Genomic DNA, 23,253 nt, shown 5'->3' on the forward strand with positions numbered 1-23,253 from the left:
TTCTGATGTATTTTAATTATTGTATTTAACTAGTTTGATTTTTTTGTTTTATTTTGTATTTTAGAGTGTTTTTTTTAAATGTGGTAAACCGCCTTGAATTCCAACTTTGGAGAAAGGCGGGATAAAAACGCATACAGGAATAACAACCACAACAGGAATATTAATAATAATCTAGCTATACAAGTGCCAACCATTTTGCACGTGTTCAACTGATGTGCAATTGCCAACGTGTGGGTTTTGGACCTGGAAGAGGGCAGAATGGGTAGCAGAATGAGGGGCATCATGAGGGTGGGGTGAGCATTTGTATAATGGCAAAATGGGCTTATATGTGCAGTCTGCCGATGGAGGCAAATGCCCAGAACACAATCCCTGTGCAAACAGGGAGTTGCATGTATTCACCAGTTCCAGCAGAACTCTAAAGCGGCCATGAATTAAATACACCAGCCCTCGTGCATATGCAATGAAAACACTTTTCTTCTAGCCTTATCCCTTCACCCTTCTGAACATTAAGACTGAGGTGAGGGTGCCTAGAAAAAGGGTTTGGTGCTGATAGGGTGTATCCTATCTGATAGGGTGTGATAGGGTTTGGTGTACGACTGGGAGTCTCTTGGAATCGGACGCCAGGCTTATGAGGCGGGCAAAAGGAAAGCAGCAGAGCCTGGGGAGAGGCAAGGGGAGGTGAGATGGGATTTGTATTTGGGTAGGGTGAGGGTGAGGGCGAGGAGGTGTGTGTCGAGGGCTGGCTCATGACATTTTGCTGCCTGAGGTGGAACCTCAAATGCTCCCCGCCCACAAGTCAAGGTACAGAGTAGTCAAGCCAAGTTATTTTGCCACCTGAGGCAGGAAGTCTCTCAAGAACCTCTTACCTTCACTGGCAGTGAAATTCAAAAACCATACGTTGAATAAATGACAATTTCATGCTCCTTCAGGATACTCAAAATCATTGGTTTGAGGAGGTCACCCCATTCTACCTAATAGTAGGGCTGGTTCTGTTGTATATATGTGTGCATAATGGCTTGCACTTATCAAGAGGGATAAAATGGCATCAAAATCAGAAGCAATCTGGCACTTCTGCCTATGCGTCCACACAGCCCCAACTTCACTCCTGCTTCACACCATGCCTTACTCCCCTCCTTCTGGGAAGTAGTAGCAATGCTCCTGGTGTTTGCATCTGCCTGCCTGTTTGTAGAAAGAAAGAAAGAAAGAAAGAAAGAAAGAAAGAAAGAAAGAAAGAAAGAAAGAAAAGCAACCTCAGAACTAAGGTAAACTAGTACAATGTACTGTGGTAGTTAAAATGGTGGCTTGGATATGGGAGAACCCCCTTTGTGGCTGTGGGCAAGTCATGTTCTCTCAACTGACAAAGGTTGCAAGGTTGCTCAGGAAGAAGCAGGGTATTAATGGAACAAACAACTGAGGAAGTGAGCAACGATGGAACAAAAAGCTTGTTGGGTAACCCTCTGAAGTTCTCTTGAGGATAAAACTTGTCAGGAAAGCAGAAGTTGTTGATTTTATATCCTGTGAGCCTTGGCTGTTATACGTGGGTTTTGGCTTGGGAAGTCTTTGCTTTACCGGGCCTGTGCTTTGTGGGCTTGTGTTCATAGTCATAGCAAATTTGCATGTTATGGGGTTGTAGCCCATGGGGCACTTTGTAAGCTTTTCCAACTGTGGGGTTTTTCAGCCCAGTTTTTCAGCAACTCCATACAGGCCCAAGCTGGCCACTGGCATGTAGTAGCAGGGTCAGGATAAGAGGATAACTGGATCCCATTAACATTTACAGCATAGATGGCTGCAGCTGACACTGCCATCTGTGGTTGCATTGCCACTTTTACTTTCTGCAACGCCTCATTTTCTCTGAAAAGCAAGCACCCACCACGTACTGGCTACCTTTCTTGGAGTTTGGTCGGGGAGCCCTATTTATGGGCTGAAACGCCGCTGAAAGAGTTATTGCCATGTTATTCAGCCTGCTGTGCCAAGCTCGCATGGGGATCGGGTTTCTGCTGAAAGGGTGCCAGGCACGTCTGTTTCCAGGAACCAGCAGCCGTATTTAGCCTCAGGCTGCACATGAAAGACTGCAGTCGGAAACGTGACATTGTGTCAACATTTGAGGCAGGTCAGAGCTGGGTGAGACCATGAAAACAAGCCAGGGAGGGGAGCTCGACACACACCCTGTCTGAACAGCCCAAGTGCAGAGGCAGAGTGCAAAGCAACTCCCGTCACAAGCTGATAACTCCAGCTGCACAGAGGCCCTTTGATGTTCTCTCTCTCTCTCTCTCTCTCTCTCTCTCTCTCTCTCTTTCCCTTCCCTTCTAATTTGATATTTGTTTTTCAGCCAGCACAGAGTCTGCTCACATGTCTAAGAGCATTTTGGGTGAACGCACTGCTTCAAAGCAGTGGAAGGAGGGCATGCTGGAATGGAAAAGCAATCTCGCCTGCACATTTGCATTTGCACAGTAGGTTATATAACAAGAGCGTGCTTATGTAGGACTTTCCATGGGGGGAAGTCGGAGCGCCTCGCAAATAACACTCACGCCGAACATCATCGCTCTGGTGACAGGGAAAGACTGCTGCTCCCTTGGTGCAGGTCAAGAAACGAAACAGGGAGCTTTTGTCAGACCCCCTCCTGAATTGGGAACAAATGCTTTTCTACTTCTCACTGCCAGCAGTGATTATACAATCACCGTTACACGCAACAGGGCATTTGTAAGTTTATGGATTAGTTAGCTTCTAGCACAGTTAACCACCATTTTGTTCATCGGGGTGGTTTTTTATTTATTTGAACAACAGATTTTCCAACTGCAAAATTCCTCATTAGGCAACCTACACTAACACACACACACACACACACACACACACACACACCATGAACACAAAGTTATTTGATTATACCCTGCATCCGTGGCACCTTGTCCATAAAAGTTAGTGGTTGTTGGCTACTATCCACACAGTGATGATTCATTTAGCCTCCATTCAGTAACTAACAGGTATAAGAATGTGACAAAGCATTACCTGAAGGAGATTCTGGCCCTCAAAAGGAAGGTGTTTTAATATGGTTTCAGTGGCCAAACACATCCTGCCCTTATATAATTTGTAGACCTGCTGCCCCTGACACTGCCTGATATTTAAGCAATGTGCCTGATCTCCCCTCACACTATTTTTCCAATTGCACTTTTTTTCTTCAGCTCTACATTTCGTGTCCAGCTGTACACTAAAAAAACATTTAATTGACTACTGATCTAGACCCGCCTCCCTACTCAAACGCTTTTAATTTGGTTCACAGGATTGTTGGTACGTGCCTGTTGATATTTTAGTCCATCATCCTGCGCCTGCCCTCCCCCCCCCAATGATGAATTATCACAGATTGTTCTTTCAGTCACTACTGCATAATAGAATTCCATCGTTTAGGAAGCTCTTTGGAACAATGGAAACCCTTCCACCGATTTGCCTCCTTGCTTGTTGGCACAAAGGGGTGATTAAGTTGCCGTAAAGCAGAGCTAGTTTGCAGCTTGCTTCAGCTTGCTGGGGGATTTGTTGTGCAGGCCAGCTCAAGTTTTACTGAATGAGGAAGCAAGGAGTAACAGCAGCAGCATAGCAACAGCGCTGTGCTGCATAGAAATGCAGTGGTGTAGACCTGTGCCCTGCTTTGGTGTAAGAATGCCCCAAACCTTGGTTGCCCATGCCACCTGTCCTGCATGTATAATTAATTAATAGTGCAGTCCTATACAGCAGGACTTTTGACCCCCAGTATGTTGCTGGACTGCAACTCCTAGGATGCCCCAAAAGATGTCGAGTTTTTGTTTTTGTTTTGACTTTTTATAGGAAACCGCCCAAGCTGAAATTGTTGAGCCCATGGTTGTTTGATTGAGCTGCCTAAGATCCAGGACAAAGCACCACCTTTCAGAAATTCCCCCCAGACATCAATTCCACCCTTGAAATCCCAGTAATATCTGGACATATGGCAGCCCTACGTTACCATTGGCCATTTTGGCTGGGACCAGTGACAGTACAACAGCATCTGATGGGCTACAAGGTCACCACCACTCTACCACCTTGATCGATGAGACTTCCTCCCAGGTAAATGTGAACTGGCTTACATTGCATGTTAGTTCATTCATAAGCACGATTATTCAGAAGTTCCAAAGACTGCAATGAGATTTATGTTCAGGTGCATATGCATAGGATTCTGCTCCTGATGAACGAGTGATTGTAGTAGCAACAACATCATCAACAATGGTCCCAATTCCACAGGCAGTCTCACGAGTTTATTATAACAGCATTAAGCGAAAACAGCTCTGGACAGAGCAAGCACAACAGAGAAACAAGACTAATATTGCAGTTCTATGAATACTTGGTTTTGTTATTTTCAGGAAGGCTTACTTCCAGATAAGTGTGATACAGTGGTACCTCAGGTTAAGTACTTAATTCGTTCCGGAGGTCTGTACTTAACCTGAAACTGTTCTTAACCTGAAGCACCACTGCAGCTAATGGGGCCTCCTGCTGCTGCCGTGCCGCCGGAGCACGATTTCTGTTCTCATCCTGAAGCAAAGTTCCTAACCCGAGGTAATATTTCTGGGTTAGCGGAGTCTGTAACCTGAAGCGTCTGTAACCTGAAGCGTATGTAACCCGAGGTACCACTGTAAGTGTAATTTCATGAAATATTTCAAATGGGTTTGAAGCTAAGCATTTTCGAATTTTGAAGTTTTGGGGGTTGTTTTTAAAAACGGCAAAGTTTGATATTTATAGAACTCTGAAAGCACAATGTTAGTCTCACCCCCAGATAGCTATGTTAGGCCCACCCAATGCTGCAAGCATGATCAGCATGACTTTTGACTGCTTCTTCACACATGCACGTACCCCAACCATCGCATGTGTTGTGTCACAACTACTTCCCCCTGGAATTGTAGGCAAGCTGATGATGTGGCACAGGGTTGCGGGGGTTGCTGTTCAAGAAACATGCCAAAAAACACCACCAGGGATGACAACTTGTCTTCTGGACGGTGGCCAACATCAGCAAATGGCAGTGCTGACACACTGGGCATCTTTGGAGTGTGATTTCAAGAGCGATTTAACAGAAAATGGCAACGTATTTGCGGAAAGCAAGAACGGGGGTGGAAATCACCCTATGAAATGGGTTTATTGTTCAAACTGTAACTTTTAAGAGGAACATTGCCAAACAGACAGACCTGGTGTTTTCCAGGAAGAATTAAACAGCACAGGGACCTGGAGCCAAGATTAATCTGGTGCAACCAGCAAGATCCCTCCACTTAAAGAGGTGTGCACCAGCTACACCCAGGCAGCGTGTTGCAGCATGCAGCAAAACTCATGGTGACCTGGGTAATAGGCATGGCTACCCCCTGAGCAGGAACATGTGCCAGGCATCTACTTCAGGCCAAGCCCAACAGTGTGTTTAAATAAATAAATAAATAAATAAATAAATAACATTTCACATTTATTTCACGTCCATGGGGGTATAAATTACAAAGCAGCAGCAAGGACTAGAGTTGAGATGCTGAAGTCTGCACGGTGCCTTGCATGAAAAAGACACGGGGTGTTTGGTATGGTAGTGTACCAGCCGTGAGTAATGGATGCACCTGTGAAGATCGACTGGCCACCAAGGAAGTGCAGATGCGTAGAACTTAGGGCGGCAGGGAGAGCAATAAATATAATCATAAAATAAACAGCAAACTTCACCACTTTTTCAAGCTATACTATCAAATTCTACCATTTGGGCATAAAGGTTGCCGAAGTCTGAAGCTATTCCATATGATCTTTCCCATCCTCTCTCTATCTGATTAGGGGCAAGTTAGAAGGGATCGCAACTCTTTGATTTCACTGGACAACTGGAAATGAGAACGGGTAGAAGTTGCCATAGATACAGCCATGTGACGGGGAGAATGGGAGAAGGAGGCGTGGAGACACCAACCTAGACTGGTGCAGTGTATGAACTGGCCCTTGGCAATGGGAACGGAAGGTGGCTGAACCACCTCATCCTAAGCCAGTAATCAGGAACCTGTAGATCCCCAGCTGCTGTTGCACTCAATCTCCTGCCAGCTCCTACCAGCATGGCTAATGAGCAGGGAGGATGGTAGCTGCAGTTCACCACTGTCAGGGCCACAGGTTCCCCATCCCTGCTGGGCATCTTTGCCTCTAGGACCAATTCTAGGTACTCGTATTGACATTTAAAGCAGTACAGTGGTACCTCTGGTTAAGTACTTAATTCGTTCCGGAGGTCCGTTCTTAACCTGAAACTGTTCTTAACCTGAAGCACCACTTTAGCTAATGGGGCCTCCTGCTGCCGCTGCGCCGCCAGAGCCCGATTTCTGTTCTTATCCTGAAGCAAAGTTCTTAACTTGAAGCACTATTTCTGGGTTAGCGGAGTGTGTAACCTGAAGCATATGTAACCTGAGGTACCACTGTATATGGCCAGGGAATTGTGGGTGTATGTATATATAATTGGCCCAAGCACCTATTATAGTGGAGTCAGCAGGTGCTGCTATTACATCACTGCATTGGACAAAAGTGGTAGCAGATAGGATCAGGGCCTTTACCACTATTTCCGCAGGCTCTGGAACTCCCTGCCTGAAGAGATAAGAACTCTTTCTCTCTGCCGAATTTCAGGTGGAGCTTAATTGGTGGCTTGCTCTGTAAATTGTTAGTTTGATGATATTATTATTATTATTATTATTATTATTATTATTATTATTATTATTATTATTATTATATTTCAGACTTGCTAATTTCCCACAACCTTCTTACTCACTAAATATCTTAAATAAATAATCTCAGTGAATGGCGTCCATACTGAGAGAACTTAAAAGAGGGTAGCCAACGACAGTAGCTGCTTGCACCTTGCCAAAAAAAGGTGGGTAAACGTATCACCAAAAGAGGACACAGGTGTGCATCAAGTCTGCATAGGCTAATTTATATGTATTGATGCAAATTTAGAAAGAATTGATACAATTTGAATAGAAACAGATTCCACCATTGTGGGGAAGACTGCAGTCGGGTGACATGTCCACCTACTTGGCCCAAGTGCTAGACAACTATTGGTGGGCAACTTCCAAGGCCCTTGATGGTCTCCCTTCTTATTGCCCTTTCTCTTTAAACCAGATTCAGACCAGGCAACCCTTCAGTTTAGAGGTTGCCTTCAAACAGGAGTTGACCCACTCCACCGGAAAATAGGACATACAGCCACCAGAAAGCCGGGGGGAGTTTTAAGCCTTTGGAATGGCTTCAGTGACTGCTTTCTGTGCAAGAAGTGGTATTTGGCATTGGGTAAGAGAGAGAAGGCTACTTCTGCCTTCTCCAGTAGTGATTCTTTCTCTAAGTCTTGTTTAGCAAAAAACCAACCAACCATAGAATAAAGTTCAAGAGGGCCGCCTTGCATAACCTCCCTTACTTGAGGGCTGCGGTGGCACAATAGCAGCAGCTACTTGAGTTGAGTCTTAGGCCAAGCACAATGAGAAGACGAGCAATTTCAGTCAGGGATTTTGGTGACTTAAGTAGAGAAGCAAACAGCACCCCCTCCCTCAAGTCAAATCAAGTTATTTTTAGCACCTGAGGCAGAAAATCCCACACTCAGTGAAATGTAACAATTGTAATGAACTGGAATAACTAATGATTTGCTGCCCTTTGGTGATACCCCAAATCAGCTGCCTGAAGTGGCTCTCTCATTCTGCCCAGTGGTAGGGCTGACCCCAATTTCCCGTGTGCCACCATTTGGACCCTAATATCTCATCTTTGCAGTTGCTGTCTCATCTTGTCCCAATGAACTAGATAGTGCTAAGTCAACTTCCACCCAAAATCCAACCTTAATTTGGATTCGTGATCATGTTGCCTGCTTCTGTACAACAGGAATAAGGAACCTGTGGCCCTCCAGGACTCCAGCTCCCATCATCCCCTGCCAGTGTACCCAATGGCCAAGCATGATGGAAGTTGTAGTCCAACAGCACCGGGGGGGGGGGCAGGTTCCCCACCCCTATTGCATAACATTCACACCTGGATACAGTTGATGGCACGTACAGTATTTTATTATGACAACCAAAGGATTCCTCAACCACAAATAGAAGCAGTGCTCATGTTCCACAGGAAAAAGAATTTTATTTAGTATTTTTTTAAAACAACTACGTAACATTTACTCTGATAAAAATATTTACAATATCCCCACGTTCAGGAAGGTTCCAAAAATATAAACACTCTACCTCTCCCTAGAGGATGAATAGATAATTCTCCTCAATAAAAAGAAAAACAGGAATACATTCATATTTCCCACTTTCTTTGTACTCAAGTAGTTTTACAAATAATAGACTTCTGAAACATTTTTTTTACATATCCATATAATATATATTTATATGTACACATTTATATTTATAACAGATTTTACAAATAAAGGCAACAACTGTGTACAAAAAAAAACCATTTTTTGAAAACAGACAATAAAATAAATGGTCAAATACGATCTGCAATTCAGCATAGTGCATTCTAGCAGTTGGTGCAATAGTGTAAGGAGAATTCGTAGGACCACAGAGCTCTATGAATGTCTCAGAACTACTCAGATGGCACCACCATATGACATGGATTATTATTACTGTTTTAAGTAGCCGAAATCAAATGGGAGTATTCACCAGTGCAGAATCTGCTCCATCTAGATGATGGTTTCTCACACTATTTGGTTTGGTGCGGCAGCACACAACTATGAGCACAGGAAAGCATCGGGGGGGGGGGGGAGGGAACATCTTCCACTGCGGAACTCCAGCAGTGAATATGGCAATCCAGTTGTGCAAACTTCACAGGCCATGCCAGACACAATCACTTCCAGGGGAGCGGGGCAGAGGCTGTAGAACTAGGGTTAGGACACACCAAAACAGCACATCTGGTGGTCTCCATCAAGAGTACACATGGCCAACACTGACATTGCCACCCGGGCAAGAGACCTGCTTTTCTTTTGCAGAGAGCATTGCTCATCCACTTCCTGCAGTTCTTAAAACTACCATCAAGGTCCAGCCTTAGGAGGATGCAACGTAAGAGAGTAGCTTCAGGCAGCAGAATGCTGGAGGGAAATCCCTCCAACTATCATTGTCTGTTTCTTCGATTTAAAATGTGCTCTAATACAAACTAGTGGGGGCAGATTTATTCAGTTGGGTGTGTTATTTTCACTTTTGGATCCTTTCCACCTGTACCTGCCCAGCCTAGACCAGGATCACAAGCCTGCCTCTTGCTTTAGTGCAAAAGTGCCATATATTCCACACCCAGTGAATTAGGTATTGCTCGGGGGGTGGGGGAACAGGACGAAGAAACAAAAAACCTTATGGGTTTCAGGGAAGTGCTTAGCATTGCCAGTTCTGCTACCACAGACGGCAAGGGCTATCTGAGTAAGGCCTTCATCTTAGAAACTATAACATTCCATATTCTGTTTACATTGGTACCTGGAAGAAGAAAGTTACAAACCCTGCTATGGGCATGAAACTCCCTTACATAACAGCCACATCTTGTTGCCTTCAAGGACGGGGGGCAAACTGAGAATGGACTTCAGAGAATATCACGCTGCTGACATCCTTGCAACAGAATAGGATCCATAGTAAAACAGCTAGTGGCAGGCAGCTCCCTTGTAAAAGTACCAGTCTGATCTGGTTTTATTTTTTGTTTGCCAGAGCTGAACCGTGCCACAGCATGGTTTGTCTGTCCACTTCTTGTGGACAAGTCCCAGACATTCCTATCTAGCAGTTATGAGAAGCAATGCCTAGTGTGAGATACAAGGAGGCATAGAACACTCCTCAAGGATGTTCTCTCTCTCATCACCATCCCTATCCGAAAAGCTCAAGCTGGACAAAATTTCCAGGCAGAATCTAAAAGGAAAATGACGTGTGCAATTCAGGAGAAATTTGATGAGAATCCAGTCTCAAAATCTCCCTGAATTGCTTACTGTGCTCTGCCAGCCAGTGACTACTAAAAGCAGGGCTGATCCCAATGCTTGAATTGCTATATACGTAATGTGTGTTTGTGAGTGTTAAGTTAAAAGGTTTTGAATATTGGCAGCAGCAGGAAGAGGGGAAGCCTCTCTGTTTGAATCCAGCTCTTTTACTTAGCCAAGTCCTCAGGAGAAGTACCACTTTTTTTGTAATATTCACAAGAGTCTAAATCCACCTAATTTTTTTAGGTTTCATTCACAGCTTTGAAACATAATCCTAGCCAACCAATTCAGGTCTTTCTTTGCAGATGGCAGAAAGGAAAACAAACAAACAAAAACCCATCAACACATTTAAGGGGCGAGGAGAAGCAGCAAGAACTCTCTCCTTCCCATAACTAATTTGGGTTCATCTCTGAGGTCTTTCCTAAATTCTCTGGGCAGTCAAAGCAAGGGACGACTCAGCTTCTCTACATATAAACGATCAACGATCTCTCCACTCCCCTCAGTGCTTCTCAGTTCAGCCAGTTTAGGGTGTGAGAGAGAGAGAGCCGGGAACCCTGAAATAATCACAAACTCATCCAGCAAAAGGGGGGGGGGAATCTCAAGGAAAAGTCACTCCAAGTTTAGTCTTTGGTTTCCAAATTCAAAGGAGACATCTGCTTCAAAGCTTGAAGCAGAGCAGTAGAGTCCATGGGGGAGTGGGATGGTCCTGGAGAAGGGAGTTGCTGAGGCATTAGTAAAGGAGAAGAAATCTTATCTGGGTTCATTAACCCCGAAAGTGCTGCAGTGGAGGCTGGGAGGCCTGGATACAAGAGAGGCATAGAGGCCGGGTACCAGCACTTCTCCAGCATAGGCAGGTAGGCTGTCGCTGAGGGTGGAATCAAATAGAAAGGCAGGCACAGAGGAGGCTGGTGAGGGCCCAAGAAACTGCTTGGAGAGCTGAGCACATCGCTGCTAAAATGATCTTCATCCTCCAACATTTCCATCCTGGTTCTTTTGGCTGGCGGGTCCTCAGTCTCTTGTTTGATAGAGCTGATTCTCTCCTGGACAGCATACTTGAGCTCAGCGTCCTTTTTAAAATATTGCTGGTCGGATTTGGAGTCGCTTTTCTCCAGCTCTCCCCCATATCCACTGTCTGTGTCTGTGTCGCTGCCACTCTGCTCTCCGCTGGAGTGGGCAAAAGTCCTCTGAATCACAGGCACACAGTTTTTCCCATGAGCCTCGGCAGCTTTGGTCAGAGCGCCAGACTTCTCCTTCAGTTCCGTAAGTTTAGGGGCAGCATCGCCAGGCTTTCTGCTGGCTCCACCCTGAAGAACCTCGGAGGCCATTCTGTGCAGGTGGCCGATGAGCTGGGAGGATTTCAGCTCCTTGCTGTTCTCGTGTTTGGCCACGTACTGCAGCACTTCTTTGGCACACAGTTGGAAACCGGACCGAAACACCTCCTGGCTGGAGTCAAGGCTCCTTGGGGGCAGCTCATCTGAGGAAACACCAGCAGAAGGGGAAAAGATTTAAAAAAAATATGAATATATCAGAAAAGTTAAGCCAGTCATTATTATAACCATACAGCACAAGTTCATGCATGTTTACACTTCTGTTCAGCACCGCTAACTCCCTCTGGCCAGCATGGAAAGGGTAGTAACCTGAGACTTTGTAAAGCCACCTATTTTGGGATCAGTACTGGAGAAAGACACCTTATTTCAGCTGAGTAGCTGTTTGAACCTGCAAGGGTGAAATTCAGGCTTCTCTCAAGTAGATAGGAAGACTTCCACTGCGTTGGAATGTCTCTGTTGGTCTAACAGAAGCCTTTGAAGCACAGCAAACAAACATAACAGGAAGCAAACTAGTTCTTATCATGCAAGACTCCAGTGTGTTGGGTGAACCGTGGAATGAAAATAAACCACTTGAGGTTTCGGTCAGCTTCAGTGTATGTTACAGCCCCTGAAGTGCCCAAGCCACTACAGACTTCAGCAAGGGCAGGTCAACTTAACTGCAAACAAGTTGATATAGTAAGACGCATGACACTCGCCCCTTGTAGCGTTCTGCACTACAGCTGCAATGTCAAGAGCAGTTTGCTGCATAGACCTGCCCCCAACACACAGTGACATGTTTGGTCCTTGCTTGGCCATTCCTGGTGGCAGCTCACAACGGCACAGAGCCAAGATTCGGAGCCTGTGGCCCTACAAGACCTTGTTTGGGGTCTTATCACCCAAACCTTGTTTGGGGTTTTATCACCGTGGCCAGGAATGACGGAAGCTGAAATCCTCCAACATCTGGAAGGCCGCAGGCAACACATCCCTGGCATAAAAACTGTCCACATATCAGTGGTAATTTGCATGGTAAGCAACTCTGGATGCAACAACCATAGAGGGCTACCTTGTGACTTTGCAGAGGGAGGTGTGGCTTTTACAATGTAAGCCAGGCATAGGCAAACTCAGTCCTCCAGATGTTTTGGGACTACAATTCCCATCATCCCTGACCACTGGTCCTGTTAGCTAGGGATGATGGGAGTTGTAGTCCCAAAACATCTGGAGGGCAGAGTGTGCCTATGCCTGTTTTAAGCTATATAGAAATGGGGCAGAAAGTGTAAAGGAGGAGAAGATAGGGCTTATCGGAGAAGAAGCAAAGACTTGGATAGGGGGAAGTTAAAGGGCAGCAGAAGGCACAGAATGACTATGCAGGAGAAGAGGGCTCTGAATGAAGTGGGGGAGGGATCACACAGAGGTGCAGAAGCTATTCCAGGCTTCTAGGTTGCTGGAACACCATGTTGGGAAAAACTGACCCTGCCAGAAATCCACCTCCTGACACGAAGGTGATACAGCAGTTGGCAACGGAACTTTTTAAAACAACAACAACCTGATCGAATTTCAAATAAAGAGCTAGTTTTGAATGAAAAGGGCAAAGGATAGGGACAAGTTTTATATACTTTCGATAGCACAAGGAAGAATTAGAGCTCTCTTCCCCTGGAGCAGTTCCACTGAAATCCACAGGACTGCTCTGATGCGTGCACGATTAGCTGAAGAGGATTTGGAAGACATTAGCAAGAGTATAAAAAGTGTGAGGAATAGAGTCATCACAATCTCCAGGAGCTTTCCTGGTCAGGGTAACAACAGCACAGTCACAGAGTACTCACCAGCATGTAGACCTTTTTGGAGGGCAATGATCTGCTGCTGCTGCTGTTCAATGAGACTGGTTAGTGCTTTCACGTGCTTCAAGGTAAGTTCAAGAACCACCGCCTTTTCCAAGTGTCCTAATGTCTAGGAAGGGAGAAAAATGGTTCATTAGAGGATGGCTGGAAAGGGGGGAAAAGGAGCCTAAACACAAGACTGATAACTGATTGGGCAGTTTAGGGTGGGGAGCTTGATAAGGATGTGAATGGGTCTAAGTATGATGTGACACTCATTTTTATTCGGACTGACAGCTATGTATTATATAAGCTAAAAATTATTATCTTTAAAAAAGGCTATGGCCATTTTGTGTCCCCCCACCCCCCAAAAAACTGTGTCTGCATAATAAACAGGTTTTATGTATCTGCCCTGCTGGCACCTCAGTTGTAAAACGAGGAATTCCAACATAAGGTTTTTCTTTTGCTGTGACTAAATAGGGCAAAGCAAATAGTTGAAGCAGGCAACACTGGTTTCCCAAACAACCCTGAATAATAATTTAGACAATCTGCCTGTCACTTTAAAAAAAAATAACATTGCAGTCCTTAATACCACAGAACGGGTTGCTTGGAGCTGTGGTCTCAACCAGCCTTCCCCAAACCGGTGCCCTCCAAATGTTGCTGGATTCCAACTCTCATGAGCCCCAGCCAGTATGACCAATGGTCAGGGGTGATGGGAGATGGAGCTCAAAAGCTTCTCGATGGGCACCAGGTTGGGGAAGGCTAGCCTAAAAGGAATTCAACTATCTGAAACCATGGGATCCAAAGCAAAAACATAACAATATGGAAAGGAGTCACTAGCAAATCCACATTAAAAGCTATCCGGTAAGGTCCAGGGAAAAAAAACTTTTATCTAATCCCTGTTTATTTCAATGTGTCATCTGGTCCAGTCCATGCATGCAAGTTCCTGAGAAACTGATCTCATTGGAAACAAAACCAGGAGACTAGAAGTGGCAATCCAAGCCCTGAAATGCAACCCTCTCCAGTTAAATCTGCAGCACTCCAGAAAACCTCTAGGTGGCACTTTTACCTGCACAAAGATCCATGAAACCCAACATGCTCCCCAAAAGGAAGATGATTTTGGGCAGTGGCCAGATTTTCACTTACTGTAAGTTTGAGATGTTCTGGTAAGAGATCTTTCAGCTGGGCAATGCATTCATTAATCCTATCACGTCTTTTCTTCTCTATCAGTCTGTGGGGCAGCTTATAGGTCTCCTGGAAGTCAAAAGGGGAGAAAAACAATTGCATCACTCCGAATGAAAAGTGATTCTTAAGCACTATGGAGACAACCTTTTCTCAGGGGCTCTAAAACATAAAGCTGCGCAGCCATAAAGGGGAGTGGGGAGGAAGAAGAAACATTTCCTTAAGGCAGAAGCAAAATCCTCCAAGTACCACAGAGTATATATCAGAAAATTTATGCATTTTGATGATGCCCAGAAAAGTATTATATACAGCTACAACTAATGGGTTATTTTAGGTTATGACAAGGAAGTAAATCTTATCTACTAAAACTGTTTTTCCTTAAAAGAAAATCTTAACAGTGTCGTCCCACCTTTCAAAAGTATATTTCTTCCAAAAAACAAAACAAAACACGTTTGTGCACACTGGGCTGTGGTTGTTTTTTTTGTAAAAGAAACCCACCAAGCTCCTTCATATATATTTCACAGGACAACTTCCTTATATTCGAACCCAAACTGTGCATTAAAGCATCTCAAAAGTGGGCAAAAACCAACGATGCCAACAAACAAAAAAGGAAAAGGAAAGAAAATTGCTTGTATTTACCTTGCTGTCGTCACCCCTTTTTAACCCTCTTCTGGGCTTGTAAACTTGATAAATATGAGCGAAATCCAACCTGCAGAGGACAAAAAAAAACGTTATATCACTCATAATCAAGGGGACAGCCATCTCCCCCTCCACACGTAGCCCCAGAACCCACTGAAGCCCGTAGGTGCCCATGTGGGGCGGAATTCGGAGGTTGCTAATGCGGACCCAGACCGGCCGGATGGGCTTGGAAAGCGAATCGCAGCGCAAGCCCCGGCACATCTGCTCGCCAGCAAACCGCGTTGGCTTCCATGGGACTTAAAATCCCGGGTCGGCGCGTTTGAGATGGCAGCCTTGAAACATTTATCAACAAATCTGCCCGGGATATCCTTCCGTAGCGGCACTTACCCTGACATTTTGCTGCCCTCCAGAGCTGCCAGCTTGCCCAGGCAAGGTGGTGGTGGAGGAGGAGGCTGAGCGCTGGGGATCCTTTCCATTTAAACCGGTTTGATTTCTTTTCCCCCTACAACCCAAGTTCTCTCCTGGAAGTAAGGTGGAGGCTGGCAAGCTAGTTAGCTGGCTGGCAGGCGCACTGCTTCGTGTCAGCGCGAATCCAGTGGCTGAGCCGGGACGCGCCACCTCCGGCCAACGGTGCGCGCCTGGCACCCACAAAAGAAGCGGCGCCGGAAGAGCGCAGGAGATCAGCTAGCGGCGTCGGCGGCTGCTGCTGCTCTTAGTTGCTCATGTCCTCCTTCTACTTGGCAGCGCTGGGCGTCTGCACCGGGTCGCGCGGGAGCTGGCGAGCTGAGGAGTAATTGGAAGGCTGCAGGCTGGGTTAAATGGGAGCGAGTGGGTGGACTGGAGCTACGTGTTCTACCCTGTGACTCCGGGCACGTCTGGCTGCTACCGGAGGGAGGGACAGACCTGCCTTCCCCTCCATCACATGAGCCTCACGTGTTGGACAACGCTTCAGCCTCTCCCCGGGCCCCCGCCCTCGCCGCTCCCGGCCACACAGGCAGGCCGCCGACAAAACGTGATAGGGTGATCCCTCTCTCTCTCTCTCTCTCTCTCTCCACCCCGGCCTGGCTCCTCTCCTGCTGGCGGCTTGGGTGCGCGCGCGCGCTCGGAGAGGAGGAGGAGGCGGGTGAGGGAAGCCAGGCTATCCCCGCACATGATGGGGCGAGGAGGAGGTGGCGGGGGAGGAGAGGTGCAAGGGATCAGATGTCCCCTAGTGGGGTGGCTGAGCGCCGATCCGCAAGGCACTTCGCACATGCTCAAAGACGTCCTTGATCGGAACCTGAGCCCAAGCCCCCGGTACGAAAAGCCTATCTTAGGGCTGCGCCCTGGAGAGTCCTGGCGCGGGTTGGGAAGCCCAGCCCTGCTCTTTCCTGCATTTGCTCCATTTGCAAGGTGGAACTTACACAAAGTAAGGAACAGCCGGGCTGTGCAGTGCAATGGGCCCTGGTTCAGATAGAGAAAATGTATACGTTTTAGTTCTAAGAAAGGTCCAAGGCTCACATCTGCTTGGCAGCTATGCTTTCCCCATTGACCCCAAATGTGTGTGTGTGTGTGTGTGTGTGTGTGTTGTGCCACTGGTGGGCAGGCTGGGCTCTGCCCATGTTTGACGTTGCTTCATATAGATCCCAGGATTGAGTCTTGGCATTAGGAACATTTTCCAGGGTTGTGCCGTGACTCAAATCTTAATAATGAGGTTTTCTCTTGAGCCGGTGTGATCTTCAGGAACACAAAGTCTCTGATCCGCCCAGGTTACAGGTACTTAAAGATACACTAAATATTTTCCCTAACAGAGCGAATTGTAGTTGCAGCAGGGGGTGGGGTGTGTTATTTCCATCAGGTTAAATAGCATAAAAGGGAAGGGCTAAATCATTGTAACCAAGCAGCACAGGCCGGGCCTGAATTTGTGCACCCTATGGCTGCTTTTTTTTACAGTAAAGAGATAAGAAAGCCTCTTATGGATCTCCTTCATCCCATCTAATTTGGTACTAAGTGGCCAAATGGCGAGCTGCTTGCACCTCCCGTTGAATGACTAATTCTGTTTAATAGCATTTATAGCAATGAGCAACAGCAAAGTCCCCTCTCATTTGAGATACCATTTTTTGACATGTGCCTCTACCACTTTGCCCAGTACAGTGGTACCTCTGGTTAAGAACTTAATTCGTTCCGGAGGTCCGTTCTTAACCTGAAACTGTTCTTAACCTGAAGCACTACTTTAGCTAATGGGGCCTCCCGCTGCTGCCGTGCCGCCGCAGCACAATTTCTGTTCTCATCCTGAAGCAAAGTTATTAACCCGAGGTACTATTTCTGGGTTAGCGGAGTCTGTAACCTGAAGCGTATGTAACCCGAGGTATCACTGTATAAATGCAGAGTTGATAGAGGACTAGCTTGTACTTTTTCTTGATGGGCTATTTGAAGAAAGGCAGAAGCAACAATGTATTGAGAGGTCCTACAGTGTGCTTTAGGTGCAAAATTTAAGACAAACATCCATTTGTTCCTGGTAAATTTTTTCAAGCCTTCAAGAAACGTGCAGATAGTGCTGCTGTGGAAAGGCCCTTCTCCCTGAGGAGTCCCACCTTTAAGAAACATAAGGGCTGAATTCGGTTTAGGAAAATTCAGCTACATTATTGATAATCCCAAAGGAGCTTATATTAAGATGGTGGTGCAGATGGCTCCAGAAAGTGAAGTCCTTCCTTCTGCTTGTCTAGTGTCTATTGCCTGAGAGCAAGTATTGTTCAGTACAGAATTGACCTGAGAATCCCCCAAACCAAACCCTCCACAAGCTTACTGTTATAGATGCCATTAAATGAAATGAATGCTTCAAGGGACAGTATAGCTGGGACCCTGACTGGTCACTTAGGGCCGCTATCAGGTCAGATGAAATAAATCCATAACCCCGTACACCTTTGCTGTTGAAAAAGTCCCCCTTAACTTCGTGGAACTTACTTCTGAGTCAACATACATAGAAGCTGAGCTGCATTGCTTCATCTCGCAATTTCCCCTTTAAAGAGGAAAATAAAGCTCGTAATGATTTACCTCTCAGGCTTGCCGTGAGAATGAAGAAGTTTGAGGGCCAAAGTCCTTGTTAGGTTAAGTGTGTGGCTCTTGTTTCTTAGAATGTGGTGGGCACAAACAAGTTAACTGCCCTCTCCTTACTGCAGACCCAGTCTGAGTCACCCTGCTTCTGAGTCCCCACAGGCAAGCTGAAACTGGTAGGAGCTGTGGGTGGGGCTGGCCGGCCCTGCCATTAGCCAAAGTGAGTCAGTTGCCCCAGGCAGCAGATGCCGTGGGATAGCAGTGGCAGGGCTCATGCCCCCCCCCATTTTGTTTTTATGTTGTGAACCGCCCCGGAACCTGCAGATGAAGGGCAGTGTACAAATTTAATAAATAATAAATAAATACCTGTCTCACTGGGCTGCTTGCACAAATTTGTGTGTGTGTGAGAGAGAGGGAGAGGGAGAGGGAGAGGGAGAGAGAGAGAAGTAGCCATTTATTACCAGTTTGACGATGTAGGTTCAAAGATGCAAGATACACACATACATTTAAAGTGCATAACTCCCTTCCCCAAGAATCTTGGGAACTGTAGTTTGTTAGGGGTGCTGGGCACTGCAGCGTTCCCTCTGTGTGTCAGGGTAAACGCCAGGTCCCAGGATTTTTCAGCGGAAGTCAGACGCTTTAAAGGTCTGGTGTGCAGGCAGCTGCACTGAAGGCAGATCAAGCTGGCTGCACCTGACTTTGATGCACGTTTAACTTACTCATACTGGAGGGAGTAACCCTGGGTGGAGGCAAGGGCACCTGTAAACTGCAGCAGGAGGAATCCTTCTCCCTTGGCATGCTTTGTCTCAAACATTCCCACAAGCAGCAAGCCAAGCAGACGCCTGAGGCAGGAGGACCCTGGGTCTGCTGCAGCAGAAACCTTTGCCTCTCACTGAATGAGGCTGGCTCCCCGAAGCTGAGATTATGGCAGCTCTCCAGCAGGAACAGAGGCGGGCCACGCTACATCTGTTCTTAGTTTGTTTGACTCCTGTAATAAGAATAAAAAGTTTGCATTTAGCTTTAATCTAGTAGCTGAGGGTTTCATAACGTGTAACACAGGGGTGGAGAAACCTTCCATCCCGAGGGCCAAATTCCTTTCTGAGTAACCTGCTGAGGGCCACATGACAATGGCCAGCAGCAAAAGTGGACTGAGCAATGCATGTAAATGTTACCTTTATACAGTAAGTTACTTTCCACAGAGACTCACACGTTTCTCTCTATGTTCTGCTCAGACAAACAAGAGGCAGAGTTCATTTCATCAAGGCAAAAACACCTGGCGCGACACGGGTGCAGCCTGGGGAGAGCACTGAGGGCAGACAGAGAGGCCTGAAGGGCCCAAGGGCCCTCAGCTCTGTAGTAGAGGATAATGGGAAAGACCTTCAGCTGAGACCCTGGAGAACCACTGCCAGTCTTGAGTATACACTACCAGGTTAAATGACAAGCCGTCTGATCTGACAGAAGGGATATTCCCATGTGAAACTTTGCCAGATCAGGCCACCACAGTCTTTCCCTCTGTCCCTTTGCAACTCTTTGCCTTTAGCCGGTATTCGCCAGATGCACGAGGGAAGTCCACTGCTACACATACCCTGCAGACTAACCCCTCCTTCACCCCATTGACTTCAATGGAAACTCCCAGAGGTTGCAGCATCCTGCCAAGGGACTTTTGTTTCCATTGAAGTCAATGGGGTGAAGGAGGGGTTAGCGATGAGAGTGAAGGAGATGCTACTGGTGTGACTAAACCACAGCACGGGGAAGGAATGTGTTCTGGCCGTGCAGTGGGGATGCCACGTCAGTGGTTGACTGAGTTCATGCGGCATTCGGGGCAGGGGAAGAAAAGCCAGGGAAATGCGTAGGGAGTGTATGTGTGTGCCTGCCTGTCCTTCACCTCAAAAGCGAACCCAGGGCAGGTTACAATAAAATAGGATTGAAACCACAAATAGCAACAAGGGGGGAAAAAATCTAAGACCTAAGAATGAAGCAATTTCTTGTGCATATACAGTGGTACCTCGGGTTACATACGCTTCAGGTTACATACGCTTCAGGTTACAGACTCCGCTAACCCAGAAATAGTGCTTCAGGTTAAGAACTTTGCTTCAGGATGAGAACAGAAATCGTGCTCCGGCAGCACAGCGGCAGCGGGAGGCCCCATTAGCTAAGTGGTTAAGAACAGTTTCAGGTTAAGAACGGACCTCCAGAACGAATTAAGTACTTAACCCGAGGTACCACTGTAGTCGGTTGGCAGCGCAGCTTCCAGATTTCTTGTGTTCAGCTCAGCTTGTGCCGCTTGAGTCTTGGGTCCACCTCTGAAACACTCAACAGAGAGGATCAAAAATAGCTGTAGTTAGATACGTTTGCCTTAGCATGCTGGTAAAGGTTAATCATGTTGGTGAAAGGTAAACACGGTTACGTTTTGCACTTGCAGCAAAATTTGCCTTCATTAAGTAACCTGCATAGGAGCTGAGGTCAGGCAAGGAACTGTGCTTTGATCTAGCAGTTGATCATTTACATGTCTTATTTTAGCATGCAGAGGAGCTTGCGATGCAATTTGTTTTGATACTGTGGCAAGCTCACATTGATGGGATTGCCTGTCACATTGCTTAAGAAACAAATGCTTAACACAATAACTATTTTGCAGCAAGTCATTAGGAGAAACAGAATCAAGGCCAAGCAGACTACAAAGCTGTCAGGAGGCAGACCAGCTTAAAAATCAGGAGAATGATGTTCAAAGTGGGAGAGCCAGCAAGCCTGAATTATATGGGGGGGGGGTCTATGGAAACAAAAAACAGCCGCAGAGTTCAGGTAGAAGCAGAGTTTCTTCTGCCAGTTTCCTCTGAGGATCTAATAGCTCTTAGAAAAGGAAGTTAAGTATAGCCACACCTTGCAAATGGGTATAATTTCAACGAGGAAATCATTTTGCCTTTCAGAGGCTGGGGTGTTTTTTAAAAGTGTGTTTAACAAGGTGACATCTGGTCAGTAGATGGAAGGTACATTTGCTAGATAAGATAATAGAAATTCAGCACAGATGATTTGTCAAAGGTTTTCGTGACTCCTTAACGGAATCAACCTGCTGCAGCCAAAGGTCAGCAAATGCCATGCTAGAAATGGGCCGAGAGATATTCAGGGAGGATGGCAAGAGAGGATTAATCTCAAAATGTGAAAAATACAACTGAAGTATTACCCCAGGGTCACCAATGGGTGTAATGACACTGCTGCCTAAGAAGCATCGGAGACAGCCTCGCCCCGGCTCTCTGGCCCCTTCATCATGTACCTGGAAAGTACATAGAGCTGGAAGAGAGAATGAGGAGAATGATTTTCTTTCCCACTTTCTGTTTCAGATCTCTGTGTTTTTCCAGGCTCAGAGTTTCATACCCCTACATTTAGGCATGTGCACACATGTACAGCCCCTTCGCACTCATGCCAAATGTGCAGCTGGTAGGGAGCATGTTAGCATGCAGCAGGAATGGCTGGAAGATGTGATCACATTTGTGAACATGTGGGTAGGTGGGTTGTCTTTTACGGATACGCATCAACTGTAGGACCAAGAGAGCTGTAATTAACAGGTTTGGCATCCATATAGATACACTGTGTGAGCGACAGAAGTTGTCTGTCTTAAGCGCATGTTGATGTCTATCTCAGTGCCCTACATGAACCACCATGCAGCTGCTACTCAGTTCTGAAAGATACAGGCTTTTACTTGGCAAGCACAGACAAAAAGTTGGAGGAGGTCAGGACTCTACACAAAAATTCCTCATAGTGCAGTTGCAAAACCCCAGTGTGTTTTTATATATGCAAATTAGGGATGTTTGCATAACATGCTTTAATGTGGTTGCAAAATCTTGAGTGGGCATGTTTTACAGAATCCCCCCCCCTTTCTCTTTTCATTTTTGTCGGTCAAGGACTGGGGAATAAAGATTGAAACTCTGGATGGAAGGACTTGTGGCAATCGGGGCATGAGGAAAGGGCAACAATATGTCACGGAATACATCAGAAAGCAGAGTGGATGCTGATGGCCATAGGATGAGAGTGAGCAAATACCTCAGCAGCCTGGTTTCTCAAATTTTCCACCAGTGTCATTATCTTTTATTATTATTATTATTATTATTATTATTATTATTATTATTATTATTAGTTTTATAACTTGCTTTTAAGTAAAAGCCTCATTAACAAGGCATATTAAAAGCAATACAAAATCATGCACAAATATACCATTAAGAACAGTCAATAAAAACAATGTTCATTGCCTGCAAGCTATGCCCCTCAAAACTGGACAAGTACCCTTTCTCAGAACGAAAGGGAAGGCTCTCAGAAGTTTTTTGAGACCAACTTACTTGACGAGAAAGATTCTTCAATCCAATTGGTTGTAGGGTACTTCCTCTGTCAAGACATTATGCTGCTTATGGGGCTGTTGCAGTCGGACTAGACAGTGCTGTATTAAACGGACAAGTTGTTTGACCTGGTATAGATGTCTTTCCATCTTCTTGTGTGAAACTTGGACCAAAGGCAATTCCTCTACTGACTTCAGACAGGTCAAAGCAATGTTCCTTCCCCAGAACAGGCAAGTCCAATACATTTGTAAGGTGGCAGTGGGTTTTACAAAAATCTAAAAGACAGAGTCAAGGGTTTGTCTATTAATTTCATTGCATGGTACTCTGGTCATGTCTGCACCCACAAATCACATTGGAAAAATAAATCATATAGAATGCAGCCTTGCTAAGGTTGTGAACATGGTTACTTCCTACATATGGCTTACCCTCTTTGCGAGATTGTTGGATATTATTTTCATTCATTTATTTAGAACGTTTCTGCTCTATTTTCAGTCTCAAAGAATAATCCCAGGGAGCTTCCTATACTTAAAAAGAAGTCCTAAACATCCTAAAAAGAATTACCTGAGCTACCAACCTAAAAAAGGGATGTGGGTGGCGCTGTGGGTTAAACCACAGAGCCTAGGACTTGCCGATCAGAAGGTTGGCGGTTCAAATCCCCGCAACGGGGTGAGCTCCCATTGCTCGGTCCCTGCTCCTGCCAACCTAGCAGTTTGGAAGCATGTCAAAGTGCAAGTAGATAAATAGTTAGCACTCTGGCGGTAAGGTAAACGGTGTTTCTGTGCACTGCTCTGGTTCGCCAGAAGCGACAGTCATGCTGGCCACATGACCCGGAAGCTGTACGCCGGCTCCCTCGGCCAGTAAAGCGAGATGAGCAGTGCAACCCCATAGTCAGCCATGACTGGACCTAATGGTCAGGGGTCTCTTTACCTTACCTTTTACCAACCTAAAACAGACCTAGAACTAAGTATTAAAAAGCAGAAAGCATCATTAAGTTGGTTTCAAGTAAACAATGGGGGAATATTGTCAGTGCAAGCAATTTACTTGATGGAACA

At 45.9% G+C, this 23,253-nt stretch overlaps 1 protein-coding gene and 1 long non-coding RNA gene across 2 annotated transcripts; one reads left to right on the plus strand and one right to left on the minus strand.

The window, feature by feature from the left end:
- Positions 1-8,077: 8,077 nt before the first annotated feature.
- BHLHE40 (basic helix-loop-helix family member e40) lies at positions 8,078-15,730 on the minus strand. Its single transcript, XM_082213742.1, has 5 exons — positions 15,234-15,730; positions 14,847-14,916; positions 14,172-14,279; positions 13,035-13,158; positions 8,078-11,381 (listed from the first exon to the last, which is right to left on the minus strand). Exons 1-5 carry the CDS (start codon positions 15,320-15,322, stop codon positions 10,528-10,530), a joined length of 1,245 nt encoding a protein of 414 aa, XP_082069868.1. The 5' UTR covers positions 15,323-15,730; the 3' UTR covers positions 8,078-10,527.
- A 346-nt stretch (positions 15,731-16,076) lies between these two features.
- LOC309525444 lies at positions 16,077-22,333 on the plus strand. Its single transcript, XR_014216289.1, has 2 exons — positions 16,077-16,598; positions 21,773-22,333. It is a non-coding gene; the product is annotated as an uncharacterized lncRNA (long non-coding RNA).
- The last annotated feature ends 920 nt before the right edge of the window (positions 22,334-23,253 follow it).

This window comes from Podarcis vaucheri, assembly GCF_965113315.1.
Source record: "Podarcis vaucheri genome assembly, chromosome: 2".
In the NCBI taxonomy this organism is placed as follows: domain Eukaryota; kingdom Metazoa; phylum Chordata; class Lepidosauria; order Squamata; family Lacertidae; genus Podarcis; species Podarcis vaucheri.